At 37.9% G+C, this 15,956-nt stretch overlaps 1 protein-coding gene across 8 annotated transcripts in view; it reads right to left on the reverse strand.

The window, feature by feature from the left end:
- LPP (LIM domain containing preferred translocation partner in lipoma) overlaps positions 1-15,956 on the reverse strand; it is a 682,060-nt gene that overhangs the window by 92,913 nt on the left and 573,191 nt on the right. For all 8 annotated transcript variants that reach the window (XM_029215421.1, XM_029215422.1, XM_029215424.1 and 5 more), the window contains one exon: positions 14,131-14,300. In XM_029215421.1, coding sequence (XP_029071254.1) covers positions 14,131-14,300 — 170 coding nt within the window. The remainder of the gene's footprint in view (positions 1-14,130; positions 14,301-15,956) is intronic.

The following is a 15,956-nucleotide window of genomic DNA, read 5'->3' on the forward strand; positions in this document are numbered from 1 at the left end:
TACTACATATATATATTTATATATTATATATATTTATAGGTATAAATATATATTTTAGAGATATGTAGTAAAACTACAAAGAAGTGCATGGATATGACAAAAAAACAATTTAGCATAGTAGCTACCTCTGTACAGGAGTCTTGAGAATGTGATTAGGGACAAGAACCTAAGGGGTTTCAACTGAATTTCTAATATTTTATTTCTTAAATTGGATAATGGATACATGGAATTTCCTCTTATTATGTTTTTTATCTTTATCTGTGTTAGAAATATTATGTAATTGAAATACATATAAAACAAAGAAAAAGTCATATATATAATATATATTTATCCTTTGTTTCTAAATTTCCATTACAAAGACTAGAATGCTAAGAATAATATTGATATAATAGCAGGGATTCTGTGCATATCTAGGAAAATCTAGGAAGAAGGCTCACTATTGGTTTATTTTATCCTATTGAAATTATACATCTTTTTTCTTCTATTTTACTTAGAGCTCATTTTGAGTTACTGCAATTGTTTCTGTTTTTAAACAAGAACGTGTGACAAATTTCATTAAATACCCTTTTGGTATCTATGGAGATGATTATCTAGTTTTTAAAAATTTGATATATCAATACAATGAATTATGTTAAAAGATTCCTGATACTATTCTAACATTGGAATCATGGAATAACCTGGGTTGTTTTATTATGTGGCATTCAATTTGCTAATATTTCATTTAGGATTTCTGCATTTGTGAAAGTTTGATTCGCATAGAGTGTTCTTTGGGGGGCAACCTAGGTTAGGTATTATTATTTGGGGTCAGGCTAGCTTTACAAGATGATTTGGGAAGCTTATCTTCTCTTACTAAGCTCTGAAAGTTGAAATAGCACAGGAATCAGTTGTTCTTCAAAGATCTGAAAAATCCTGTTAGTGAAATTTCTTGGTTCTTTCTCAGGTGGTAGCTCTGCATTTCACCCATGTTTATCAGGTTATTTAAGTTTTCTTCCCCTGTATTTATATATGCACAGAAAATAGCCTCTTTTACATAAAATTTTAAGTGTAATCATTTTTATATGTCTTCTATACCTATGCTAAAAGCTTCTTTTTTCATTCCTAATTTTCTGTAAATTTTGTTTCTCCCTTTTTTTCTTGATTATCTTCACTGGATGTTTATTTTATTGTGCTTTTCACAGAATCACCTCCTGGACCTGAAAATTCAGTATTTTTCAATGTATCGATAACTGCCTTTATTTTAAACTAATCCCTTCTCCCTGTGGGTTGATTTTGTTGTCCTTTTCTAGCCTTTTAGGTTCATATATTTGCACTCTCGTTGCAATTAATGATTCTAACTTTACTTGGAATTCAAGTTTGGCTGCATCTCATCCTCCCATCATACGGTGTTATCATTATCACTACTTTCTAAGAATTTTTTAACCCAAGAGTGTGTTTGTTTATCCTTTTATAGATTTCTTGTCTTACTATAACATATGTACAACTCTGCCTGCCAAAGTAGGAACTGTCTACATTTTCCTTTCAGACTATCTTATGATGCTTTTCTAAATCTTCCACAAAGATTTGTAAAGATATAATCTCTTTGGTTGTATGGACCAAAGAGATTATATTAATCATATTATTCAACTTCTATAATTGGTTTGTCAGAGACTGCAAGAAATGTGTTACAGTTTTATAAAGACTATGGTTTTACAATTTTCATTTCATATTTCATCAATATTTTTATATCATATATTTCAACATAATGCTATTTAATGAAGAAAGACTCAGAGCTATTCTTTGGAAACTGTGACATTCATCAATAAAATAATTTTCTTTGGCTTGATAGTTTTGTCCTAAATTGTATTTTGTCTGCTTTATTTTTCTCTCTCTCTCTTTTTTTTATTTGGCTGTGCTGCATGGCTTGTGGGATCTTAGTTCCCCCACCAGGGTTCGAACCCAGGCCCCCTGAAGTGGAAGCATGGAGTTTTAATCACTGGCCACCAGGGAATTCCTGTCTGCTTTTAATATTATAGTTAGTAGGTAATTAATATTATTTTCTTTTGGTCTGAATTTGCCATTACATCTTTTCCTATCTCTTTATTTAACATCTTTATTGGAGTATAATTGCTTTACAATGTTGTGTTAGTTTCTGCTGTATAACAAAGTGAATCAGCTATATGTATACATATATCCCCATATCTCCTTATTTTTACCTATTAGTTTTATTGGTTCATGGCTTATCACCAATTTATTTGCTCTGGATTTCCCACACACTTTTTTTTTTTTTGCGGTACGCGGGCCTCTCACTGTTGTGGTCTCTCCCGTTGCGGAGCGCAGGCTCCGGATGCGCAGGCTCAGCGGCCACGGCTCACGGTCCCAGCCGCTCCGCGGCATGTGGGATCTTCCCGAACCGGGGCACGAACCCGTGTCCCCTGCATCGGCAGGCGGACTCTCAACCACTGCGCCACCAGGGAAGGCCCCCCCCACCCACTTTTTGATTAATTTATTTGTCTGCTGGAATATTTCTTTGAGTCACTTTTTCAGAAAGGGCATGTACATAATACACATTCTTTTTGAGTGTCCATGTAATATTTAAAAGAAACTATTTCTGTAGAAGGCAAAGTTTGATATACTATTAAGTAATAAAAGCAAGTTATTAATTCATATGAATAGCATGACCTCATTGTGTTTGTGTATGTGTGTAAACATTTATACAGATGTGTGATTATATTTATAAGCATATATCCATACAGAGGTACACTGAAATAGAAAAGGAATATGTGGTAAAGAGTAAACTGTTATAATATTTAGACGGGAGAGCTACGTACCTTTTAAAATATTTTCTAATTTTTCTCTAATAAGCATGTAATAATTAAAAACTGAGTTTTCATTTTTTTTAAAAGAGTTACTATACTACCATAAGAAAATATATTCTGAGCTCAATATGGTAATAGAGAAAAAACTAATAGGAAAAAAGAAATCTAGTAATAACAAATGAGATTTTCAGTGATTTGCTGGATATGTGGAAAGAGCTGGACTTGAGAATCAAAAGCCAGGGTCAAGTCCTGGATCTGACACTCATGCTCTGTGAAACTGAGCAAGCTGATTTTTTCTAAAACTCAGTTTCTTACTACTGGAAATGAAGGCAATAATAACTGTACCTATTTTCTAAGATCACGAGAGAGTGACATGAGATAAAAGAAAAGTGCTTTGTAAAAGTTAAAGCACCACAAAAAACGTTAGTTATTCCTATTTTATTTTTAACCATAAAAAGAGGCTTTTGTCTTAAAAACTGAGGCATTTCAAAGACAGTAAAAAGTAAATGCTCAAAAGACAGGGCTATGGTTTTACCTTGGTAGAAGTTCAGCCTTTCAGGTTCTGTAATACTGGAAGGCACGACTCATGTGGTCATCAATGAAAATCGTGGGAATCGAAGGCTACAATCCTAGGCGGCTGTCAGTATCTGTACATTTTTATAAAGCTGAACACCAGTTTCAGGGTGGCAGTATGGATCCAGCCATAAAATGCAAGTTAAATCTGTTCCCTAGTCTTCATTTTTGTCTTTTACTTTGAAAATATCAAAGCCACTGAAAATGGGACTAATAATCTTCCCCTTGTCTGTTTCACAAGATTCTAATAGGTATGGTAAGGTGCAGTAATACAGACTCAGGAACACTGTAAAATGTAAAGGGCTGTACAAATGGAAGAGATAATTATTCGTAGTAGTTAGCATGGTTAAATCTCTCAAGAGCATACTTGACAAATTCTCTTCTTGTTTGAAGCACTTTTCTCTTTCCTGGGTGAGTGCTTGTGGGATGATGATGTAACATTAATTAGAAAGTGTGTGTGTGTGTGTGTGTGTGTGTGTGTGTGTGCACCCATGTGTGTGTGTGTGTGTGTGTGTGTGTGAGAGAGAGAGAGAGAGAGAGAGAGAGAGAGAGAGAGACACCCCTTGGAAATGAGAGAGCAGAGGTGGGCAATTAAGAAAAGAGGAGGAGGGAAGTTCATGTGAATTTTTCAAGTTTAGTCCAAACTCCAAGTCCTTTCCTAATACCCACATAAAGCACTGGCCATAACTGCAGAGGTACAAACCTACCTCCTAGAGTAGCTTGAAAAGTTAGAATGTTTTGACTGTAGCCATTTAGTGACAGAGGGAGCAAATGGCTGTTAGTGTGCTGGCCACGAGTGCGTCAAATTCAGGAAACTTCAAGTGTTTAGTCTCCTGTGGAGTTGGCCTCCTATTTCCTGAGGTCTTTTAATCGCTTGGATTGTAACTATAATAAAAATGTCTGTACCAACTTCCACTGCTGGAGAGTCAGGAGTTGGATTTCACCCACTCTGAGTAAGAGCCCTGGTTTAGGGGAAGATCCTTGGCTGCCATTTCATAAACAGACTTTCTGAGAATCTCTGATGCAGTGTGTCTCTAGGCCCAGACTCTTTGGCAACGCTGAGAACACAGCAATTCTTTTGTAAATCTGTACTTATGAGTAAACCTGTCTCATTAAGGGCAGAAGGACACATAAGTGGGAGGCATGGTTGCTGCCTATACCAACACAAAAATCTTAAGCAAAACATGAACCTCTTCTTCTCATATATGTCCTCATATTCTTTCTATGACATCTATTTATTTCAGTATTTCCATAGCAACTGCAGCTATGAAATTACCAGACACAGAGGATTTCTAAATTCTATCAGATTAAGCTAATGGAAAAAGCAATGAGAATAATGTTATTAATCAGATTAAGCCCTTATATTAGTAAATAATTTCTTCATGATGTACAAAGTATGACACTTGTTCATTCCTTCCCTTTGAAGACAAGGAAGAAGTCAATATCTCCCTTTAATAAATGAGGATACTGGTACTCAGAAATTAAATGACTTATCTAACATCACACCAGGAGAGCAAGGACTAGAACCAATGTATTCTATTTACATCACTTTCCTTCCCAAGGAAGCTTAGCGCTCTTAATTTTAATTTGTTCATTTATCCAAATCCATAAGAATAATCAAAACTAAGCTTTTAATAGATCTATCATCAAATTAGAAAAGCTTCTCATTGATTTTGCTAATCATAAAAACTCAAATTAAAAACAATTACATAATGCATCTATTAAAAATCAGTTCAAAAGAAATGTAAACAAACCTCTTCAGTAGTGGATATGGTATAGTTTAACATTTGGTCTCATTATTGCTCATGGTTCTGAAAATTGGAAAAATCTTTTTAAGTAAATCCAGTAAAAGTTCTCCAAATTGTCATAAAGTAAGCTTGGTAACATAAATCAAAGGATTTATGTTAAGAGCATAATTCAAAATAATATAACATAAAAATTTTTACTCATTTATAGGCATGTTATGTACAACACTAAAAGTTTGGAAAATACCAATATCTTCCTAGCGGCCAATGGTTTTAAAATGTGGTGTGTAAACATAATGTAAAACTAAACAGATAAAAAGCTAAAATGGAAATTATTAACAATGGAAAGCTATATACATATTTACATTAAGTCAATCAATAGAAAATACAAAGGAAAGCATGTATAAAATGATTAAAGAGAATTACAATGCTTTACTAAATCCAAATTTGTTTTATTACAGCTATGTACATGTAAGGATTAAGGATTCAAGAGATCATAGGAAAATATGAATAATCATTAAATCAAAGATAAAGCCATAACTGGTATAGTCTCTCTCCAAATTATGTAAATGTTTAATTTAAATATGATCTTAAGTTGATCAGTAACCAACACAGGAAAGAATAAATTAAATTTATATTAGACTGGTCTCCTTCCTGAACTCAGAGCATCAAACAGGGTGGTCCTTACACAGAAATAACTAACTAAATAAACCACTATCTTCAATATTCTGATTCCATCAACCAAAAAAAAAAAAAAAGGCACAGACTGAGCCCAGGGCTTAGTTTTCTCTGTTTTGTACAGGATGTCTTTCAGACATCTTGTTTCCACTAATGGAACAAAAGGCAATTTGAATGAATGACATTGCTCTGTCCTAAGGGCTCTGGTTCCAAGAGAGATACATACAGCCCTAGGGTCCTCCTTAAACAAACTCTATTTTCAAAACAAACTTATTTCATTTTATTCTCTCAGCTTCCCAAACCTCCCCCAAAAGAGAACTCTACATTTTTCGTGTGGCAGCTTATTGGACTTAACGAAAGCTCAGAAGAACTTAAAATGCTAAAATATCCATCTGAGGGCTTGAGGGCTGTGCTGAACTCTGAAATCAATATCGAACAAGGAAAGGTCTTTCAGTAAAGCTTAACTGAATTCTGATAAGAATTAAATTACATTTAGAGTCACCACGGATAGATCTCATTAAAGAAAAATCTTGATTAAAGTTTCTTCAGAGGGAGTGAAGTCAAAAAGGATGGTAAGAATTTCCATTATTTGAATTCACCCACTTCTTCCAAGGATGTGATTAAATATCACTCAGATAGTGCGCCTTGTCACGAGCATAGTATAGTAACAGGCAACCAAGGCCTAAGGAAACACATCCTAAAGAATCACTGAGCTGCTCCGCCTGGAATGGAGATGGAAACCTCAGCCCACGACTGTACAAGCTCATAATTAGCCAGCTTAGACTTGCTTAAGTTTTACTATACCCTCAGGAGAGCAAGCAACGCTTTTAAAAATGAGAGAGGGGTTAAGTCTGAGATTTCCCAAGCCCGATGCATCTCACTACACATGTAAGGTGCTCACTTTCAGATGCGCTAAATAGGCCAGAAATCTTATGAAAATTAATCTCAGAATAACATTAATTCCACTAGCCTTCCCTGAGCCAGACAAGTATGCTTTACAAGGACTGCCTCATTTCATATCTGCAAGTCTGGGGAGAATCCAGTATCATCACCATTATGTATGTGAGGAAACTGAGGTTTAGAAAGATCAAGGAACTTTCCCAAGGAGTCAAAGTATTAAGTGATGCAGTGCGCCTCAGGCTGGTGCAACGTCATGCCGGCCGCCTCTGCCGCCGCAGGCTCGCCCCGCATCTGTGCCCCTCCCTCCCCACGGCCTGAGTGAGCTGGAGCCCCCAAATCAGTGGCTCCTTTAACCCCCTCCTGTCTGAGTGAAGAACAGACGCGCTCAGGCAACCTACACGCAGAGGTGGGTCCAAATCCAAAGGTGAACCCGGGAGCTGTGCGAACAAAGAAGAGAAAGGGAAACCTCTCCCAGCAGCCTCAGGAGCAGCGGATTAAATCTCCACAATCAACTTGAAGGACCCTGCATCTGTGGAACACCTGAATAGACAACGAATCATCCCAAATTGAGGAGGTGGATTTTGCGAGCAAAGATACATATATATATTTTCCTTTTTCTCTTTTTGTGAGTGTGTATGCTTCTGTGTGTGATTTTGTCTGTATAGCTTTGCTTTTACCATTTGTCCTAGGGTTCTCTCCGTCCATTTTTTTTTCTACTTTAAAAAATTTTTCTTAATAACTATTTTTTATTTTAATAATTTTATTTTACTTTATCTTATTTTATCTTCTTTCTTTCTTTCTCCCTTTCTTTCTTTTCTTCCTTCCTCCCTCCCTCCCTCCCTCTCTTCTTTCTTTCTTCCTTCCTTCCTTTCTTTCTTTCCTTCTTTCTTCTACTAATTCTTTCTTTCTACTTTTTCTCCCTTTTATTCTGAGCCGTGTGGATGAAAGGCTCTTGGTGCTGCAGCCAGGAGTCAGTGCTGTGCCCCTGAGGTGGGAGAGCCAACTTCAGGACACTGGTCCACAAGAGACCTCCCAGCTCCACGTAATATCAAACGGTGAAAATCTCCCAGAGATCTCCATCTCAACGCCAAGACCCAGCTTCACTCAACCACCAGCAAGCTACAGTGCTGGACACCCTATGCCAAACAACTAGCAAGACAGGAACACAACCCCACCCATTAGCAGAGAGGCTGCCTAAAATCATAATAAGTCCACAGACACCCCAAAACACACCACCAGATGTGGACCTGCCTACCAGAAAGACAAGATCCTACCTCATCCACCAGAACACGGGCACTAGTCCCCTCCACCAGGAAGCCTACACAACCCACTGAACCAACTTTAGCCACTGGGGACAGACACCAAAAACAACGGGAACTACGAACCTGCAGCATGCAAAAAGGAGACCCCAAACACAGTAAGATAAGCAAAATGAGAAGAGAGAAAACCCCCCAGCAGATGAAGGAGCAAGATAAAAACCCACCAGACCTAACAAATGAAGAGGAAATAGGCAGTCTACCTGAAAAAGAATTCAGAATAATGATAGTAAAGATGATCCAAAATCTTGGAAATAGAGTGGAGAAAATGCAAGAAACATTTAACAAGGACCTAGAAGAACTAAAGATGAAACAAGCAACGATGAGCAACACAATAAATGAAATTAAAAATTCTCTAGAAGGGATCAATAGCAGAATAACTGAGGCAGAAGAACGGATAAGTGACCTGGAAGATAAAATAGTGGAAATAACTACTGCAGAGCAGAATAAAGAAAAAAGAATGAAAAGAACTGAGGACAGTCTCAGAGACCTCTGGGACAACATTAAATGCACCAACATTCAAATGATAGGGGTCCCAGAAGAAGAAGAGAAAAAGAATGGGACTAAGAAAATATTTGAAGAGATTATAGTTGAAAACTTCCCTAATTCGGGAAAGGAAATAGTTAATCAAGTCCAGGAAGCACAGAGACTCCCATACAGGATAAATCCAAGGAGAAACATGCCAAGAGACCTATTAATCAAACTGTCAAAAATTAAATACAAAGAAAAAATATTAAAAGCAGCAAGGGAAAAACAACAAATAACACACAAGGGAATCCCCATAAGGTTAACAGCTGATCTGTCCGCAGAAACTCTGCAAGCCAGAGGGAGTGACAGGACATATTTAAAGTGATGAAGGAGAAAAACCTACAACCAAGATTATTCTACCCAGCAAGGATCTCATTCAGATTTGATGGAGAAATTAAAACCTTTACAGAAAAGCAAAAGCTAAGAGAATTCAGCACCACCAAACCAGCTTTACAACAAATGCTAAAGGAACTTCTCTAGGGAGGAAAAACAAGAGAAGGAAAAGACCTAAAATAACAAAACAATTAAGAAAATGGAAATAGAAACATATATATCAATAATTACCTTAAATGTAAAGGGATTAAATGTTCCAACCAAAAGAAACAGACTGGCTGAATGGACACCAAAACAAAACCTGTATATATGCTGTCTACAAGAGACCCATTTCAGACCTAGGGACACATACAGACTGAAAGTGAGGGGATGGAAAAAAGATATTCCATGCAAATGGAAATCAAAAGAAAGCTGTAGTACCAATTCTCATATCAGACAACACAGACTTTAAAATAAAGACTATTACAAGAGACAAAGAAGTACACTAAATAATGATAAAGGGATCGATCCAAGAAGATATAACAATTGTAAATATTTATGCACCCAACATAGGAGCACCTCAATACATAAGGCAAATATTAACAGCCATAAAAGGGGAAATCGACAGCAACACAATCATAGTAGGGGACTTTAACACCCCACTTTCACCAATGAACAGATCATCCAAAACGAAAATAAATAAGGAAACACAAGCTTTAAATGATACGTTAAACAAGATGGACGTAATTGATACTTATAGGACATTCCATCCAAAAACAACAGAATACACATTCTCCTCAAGTGCTCATGGAACATTCTCCAGGATAGATCATATCTTGGGTCACAAATCAAGCCTTAGGTAAATTTAAGAAAATTGAAATCGTATCAAGTATGTTTTCTGACCACAACGCTATAAGACTAGATATCAATTACAGGAAAAAATCTGTAAAAAATACAAACACATGGAGGCTAAACAATACACCACTTAATAACGAAGTGATCACTGAAGAAATCAAAGAGGAAATCAAAAAATACCTAGAAACAAATGACAATGAAAACATGACGACCCAAAACCTACAGGCTGAAGCAAAAGCAGTTCTAAAGGGAAGTTTATAGCAATAGTATCCTACCTCAAGAAATAAGAAACATCTCAAATAAACAAGCTAACCTTACACCTAGAGCAATTAGAGAAAGAAGAACAACATAACCCCAAAGTTAGGAGAAGGAAAGAAACCATAAAGATCAAATCAGAAATAAATCAAAAAGAAATGAAGGAAACGACAGCAAAGATCAATAAAACTAAAAGCTGGTTCTTTGAGAAGATAAACAAAATTGAGAAACCATTAGCCAGACTCATGAAGAAAAAAAAGAGAGAAGACTCAAATCAATAGAATTAGAAATGAAAAAGGAGAAGTAACAACTGACATTGCAGAAATACAAAGGATCATGAGAGATTACTAAAAGCAACTCTATGCCAATAAAATGGACAACCTGGAAAAAATGGACAAATTCTTAGAAATGCACAACCTTCCGAGACTGAACCAGGAAGAAATAGAAAATACGAACAGTCCAATCACAAGCATTGAAATTGAAACTGTGATTAAAAATCTTCCAACACACAAAAGCCCAGGACCAGATGGCTTCACAGAGGAATTCCATCCAATATTTAGAGAAGAGCTAACACCTATCCTTCTCAAACTCTTCCAAAATATAGCAGAGGGAGGAACACTCCCAAACTCATTCTACGAGGCCACCATCACCCTGATACCAAAACCCGACAAAGATGTCACAAAGAAAAAAAAAAACTACAGGCCAATATCACAGATGAACATAGATGCAAAAATCCTCAACAAAATACTAGCAAACAGAATCCAACAACACAGTAAAAGGATCATACACCATGATCAAGTGGGGTTTATCCCAGGAATCCAAGGGTTCTTCAATATGTGGAAATCAATGAATGTGATACACTATATTAACAAACTGAAGGAGAAAAACCATATGATCATCTCAATATATGCAGAGAAAGCTTTTGACAAAATTCAACACCCATTTATGATAAAAACCCTGCAGAAAGTAGGCAAAGAGGGAACTTTCCTCATCATAATAAAGGCCATATATGACAAACCCACAGCTAACATCATCCTCAATGGTGAAAAACTGAAACCATTTCCACTAAGATCAGGAACAACAAAAGGTTGCCCACTCACACCACTATTATTCAACATAGTTTTGGAAGTTTTACCCACAGGAATCAGAGAAAAGAAAGAAATAAAAGGAATCCAAATTGGAAAAGAAGAAGTAAAGCTGTCACTGTTTGCAGATGACATGATACTATACATAGAGAATCCTAAAGATGCTACCAGAAAACTACTAGAGCTAATCAATGAATTTGGTAAAGTAGCAGGATACAAAATTAATGCACAGAAATCTCTAGCATTCCTATACACTAATGATGAAAAATCTGAAAGTGAAATCAAGAAAACACTCCCATTTACCACTGCAACAAAAAGAATAAAACATCTAGGAATAAACCTACCTTAGGAGACAAAAGACCTGTATGAGAAAACTATAATTCAAAAAGAGTCATGTAACAAAACGTTCATTGCAGCTCTATTTACAATAGCCCGGAGATGGATACAACCTAAGTGTCCATCATTGGATGAATGGATAAAGAAGACGTGGCACATATATACAATGGAATATTACTCAGCCATAAAAAGAAACAAAATTGAGCTATTTGTAATGAGGTGGATAGACCTAGAGTCTGTCATACAGAGTGAAGTAAGTCAGAAAGAGAAAGACAAATGCCGTATGCTAACACATATACATGGAATTTAAGAAAAAAAAATGTCATGAAGAACCTAGGGGCAAGACGGGAATAAAGACACAGACCTACTAGAGAATGGACTTGAGGATATGGGGAGGGGGAAGGGTAAGCTGTGACAAAGCAAGAGAGGCATGGACATATATACACTACCAAACATAAGGTAGATAGCTAGTGGGAAGCAGCCGCATAGCACAGGGAGATCAGCTTGGTGCTTTGTGACCGCCTAGAGGGGTGGGATAGGTGGGGTGGGAGGGAGGGAGACACAAGAGGGAAGAGATATGGGAACATATGTATATGTATAACTGATTCACTTTGTTATAAAGCAGAGACTAACACACCATTGTAAAGCAATTACACTGCAATAAAGATGTAAAAAAAATAAAGTAAATGGGAAAAAAAAGGGTGAAAAATAGACACAAGAATTACAAAAACCAGTGTATTCTGTGGTCACTTAGTGTATGGACAAACAGCCACAGGTGCTTCTAGAGGCTCTGCTGAGCTCACTGTAATAAATTAATTCACTGTGGTCCTAGATCAGTGTGAACGACAATCCACACAGTGTGTTTACGAAGGCAGGGAGTTTTGTAATTTTCTCATTCAACGAAGATTTCTAAGAGTGATATTTGAAACATTTTTACTTGCTAAAGAGGCATACTTTTGTTCACTAGACTTTTCCTGATATGTAATTGTCCCTTCCAAAGCAACGGGGTATCACTGTGTTTGTATTTATGTTCTGGATAAAAACTAAAGCCTTGTGGTGCGTTTATGTTCTGGATGAACTAAAGCTTTGTGGTGTCTGCACCAAATACGAGACTAGTGTGACCAACTGAATTTAATCCTGGCTTTGACACTAATAAAATAAGTCATTTTCTTCCTCTCTGTGTATTCTCACTTCTTTTTTTTTTTTTTTATAAATTTATTTATTCATTTTTGCCTGCATTGGGTCTTTGTTGCTGCATGCAGGCTTTCTCTAGTTGCAGCAAGTGGGGGCTACTCTTCGTTGCGGTGTGCTGGCTTCTCATTGTGGTGGCTTTTTTTGTTGAGGAGCACAGGCTCCAGGCATGCGGGCTTTAGCAGTTGTGGCACATTGGCTCAGCAGTTGTGGCTCGTGGGCTCTAGAGAGCAGGCTCAGTAGTTGTGGCGCACGGGCTTAGTTGCTCCACGGCATGTGGGATCTTCCTGGACCAGGCCTCGAACCCACGTCTCCTGCATTGGCAGGCGGATTCTTAACCACTGTGCCACCAGGGAAGTCCCTGTATTCTCACTTCTAAAGAGAGGAGTTAGACAAATGATCTTAAGCTTTTTTTTTCCAGCTCCAACAGTGTGTGGTACTATAATGATGTTATATGTGGCCAAGTTGCCCTTGAGGAGGAAAATGAAATAAAATTGAACTTAAGAGATGCAAAACAATATTTAATCCTGCAAGATCTTAATCTTGAAGGAATTTCAGATCAATGCTACAGATTCCAGGGCTGCAATGAGTTTGAGCTTTCAGGTTATGGGAAAATCCCAGTGAGGCCAGAAACTTCTGCAATAAACCTGAACCTCGGGGCTCTGCAAAGCTATGTGTATAACTTCCAATACCTCGCACCCAAGGTTTCTCTTACGTTGGAATGCCAGGGGTGCTGAGGGCCAAATCATGCCTCTTGTGTGGGTTTGCAAAAAAGCACTACTTTTTCCACTAACAAGTGTTCAACAGAGAGATAAAATCGTGTAGAAGGATAGCAAGGAAATTTACTTTAGATTAAAAAAATTTATGTTCATTTACCAAACTGCTCTATCAGAAGATAGCTTAACGTGTAGATTTAAGTAGCCTGACAAACAGCGAAGATAATGTGACTTTGAGTATTTTTTAGTCACCCAGCTATGTTATCAAAATATAGTTGTGTATTTAAAAAAAGGAGACAATTATTAGCTCAGTCAGCATGACTATTTCCCTTTAAGGTACTCTACAATAGTTTCTCTAACTGCATCATGAAAACCTGCTGAGTATGACAGGTAAGAGAAATTCTGGGTAGAAAAAAGGTGATTCAAAGGACCCAGGAGTTTGAAAGAGCACTCACAAGTCCCAAGGCCCTGCAACGTTCCTCTACAAATACGACATCAAATACGGAGTGAGATCTAATAAGAAGTGGTGTGACTCTGCTACTTGGGAAACCTTCTGATGCTTTAAGGGGCAACGTGCTAGCTTGTACATATATGCTTGTAAGCCACAGGGTGATGATCTTTCTGGCAGGCCACTAATTGAATGGTAGCCCCATCTAATGCACCCTTTGACCTCATATGAACAGGGGGCATATGGATAAAAATTAAGATATACCAATTTACACACATGCATATTTTGAAATCTGATGAGAAGCAAAGATCTGATGGCTACGTTTGAGCTAGAGTGACTGGCATTTTGCCAACTAAGTCATCTTTGTAAAGTACCTGAGGACCAAATCTGAACTTACGATGTAGCAGGGCTCACAGTAGGCTTTCTTCTCCACCGCATAGAAGGGCTGCCCTCGGAGCTTGTTGTTACAGACGATGCAGGTAAAACAATCCACGTGGAAGACCTGATCCATGGCAGTGCATCCTGTACCTTCTCCTACTACATTTTCCCCACAGCGAGCACAGCGGCCTGAAAGAAAAAAGGGGTTGACTGTTCAGAACACCTTCAGTCCTTCTAAAGAAGACAATGCATGGTGGGGACAGCACATTTGTAATGTCAACAGCAGGTGGGATCACCACCGCCGCCATCACCATCATATGAGAGGCAGGATGACCGCTACAGCCCCCATGAGGCCAGCATGACGGGGATTTTACAAATCAGTTGAGAAGTTGACCCTCACAGCCAAGGTCCCACGGAGAGCGACTGAGTAGAACTCAGGTCTCCTGATGTTGAGGCCAGTGCTGTGCCTCTAATCTCACACACAAATTAAGAGGAACATGAGTCAGGATGGTAGGAGTGGAAGGCATAATCTAGAAAAGTCTTTCTCCTTGCACAGACTATGTGTCCAGCTAGACTGTGAGGGAACTGGGTCCAAACTCAAACTTCAACTCCTTCCACAAAAGCCTGGCTTGCAAAACCTCTGCATCCAGCCCTCAGTGACAGGCAGATAAAAAAGTAGTCCCTTTTATTTCCAGACAGCGCTGACTGCTAGAAAGTGTTCTCGTATTGAGCCGGAATGCTTCCTCATTCTGTTACCCAATAGGCCCAGTTCTGTCCTTTAGGGCCTCAAGAAATAAGTCTCATCTCTTACACCTGACGCCCTTTAAGATATTACAGCTCAGCATTGCCTCCAAGTCTGTTTATAGTTTGAATATCCCTTACTCATGCAACAGTTCCACAGACTGTAGGATTTTGAGTCCCTCATGACCTGGGTTGTCCCTGTCCAGCCCAGTGTTCTGCAAATTTTCAGCATGATTAAATTGATTTGTGGGGCTTCTGATCACATATGGACACTGTGTTTAGGTTAAAAAAAAACTGCATTAAAATTTGAATATTAACATGTAATTTACAAAAAAAAAAATTATGTCATTGAGAGGCATTGTGCTGGCTGCAGTCTGTATCCATAGCTGGCTTCACCATGGGACTCTTGAGCCAGAGGTCAGAGCCGCATTCAGCTTCCCTTCTTACTCTTTATTTCTACGTAGGTAAGAGGTTTTAACAAGTAATTACAAGTCACTGGGAACGTCAGCAAGAATCGGCAGGCTTTTACAGATAAGCTTTAGCAAAACTAGTGCTTCCTATGGGTCAGGCATTTTCTATGTGCTTTATGTATATTAACTCATTTCATATTCACAACAACCTGTGTGACAAGTACTATTAGTATCCCTATTTTACAGATGAGGAAACTGGGTTACATAAGTGGTTGACCACCTTCTAGCCCAAGCAGTCTAGCTTCAGTGTCGACTGTCCTAACCATTCTGCTGTCTTGCTTCTGCCTAGTTCTGTGTATCAGGATTGAAGACAGAGCTGACACTATGGAGAGATTTCTCACTAAAGGCTGCCTTCAGCCCTCCATCACATTGGATTGACGACTGTTTCACACCTAGAAAGGAGGAGGTTTAAATGTTTCAACTTGGGAGAAAAGAGGCAAATGTGTTTCTAATCCTCTCTTGCACTGGCCCTGGAAAGTACTTCTTTACATTTTGTTGCAGAATTTGAATACATCTTTAAAATATAGCCCAAACTATAGAACATTTCCCCCCTAAAGCATGAGAAGTATCAAGCGCTGAAAAAAGAGTCAAACTTTTGGAAACTGAGCCACTTCCACCATAGTTGATATTTTTA

Source organism: Monodon monoceros, unplaced genomic scaffold, assembly GCF_005190385.1.
Source record: "Monodon monoceros isolate NGI ecotype Baffin Bay Population unplaced genomic scaffold, NGI_Narwhal_1 Super_Scaffold_11, whole genome shotgun sequence".
NCBI classification, from domain to species: domain Eukaryota; kingdom Metazoa; phylum Chordata; class Mammalia; order Artiodactyla; family Monodontidae; genus Monodon; species Monodon monoceros.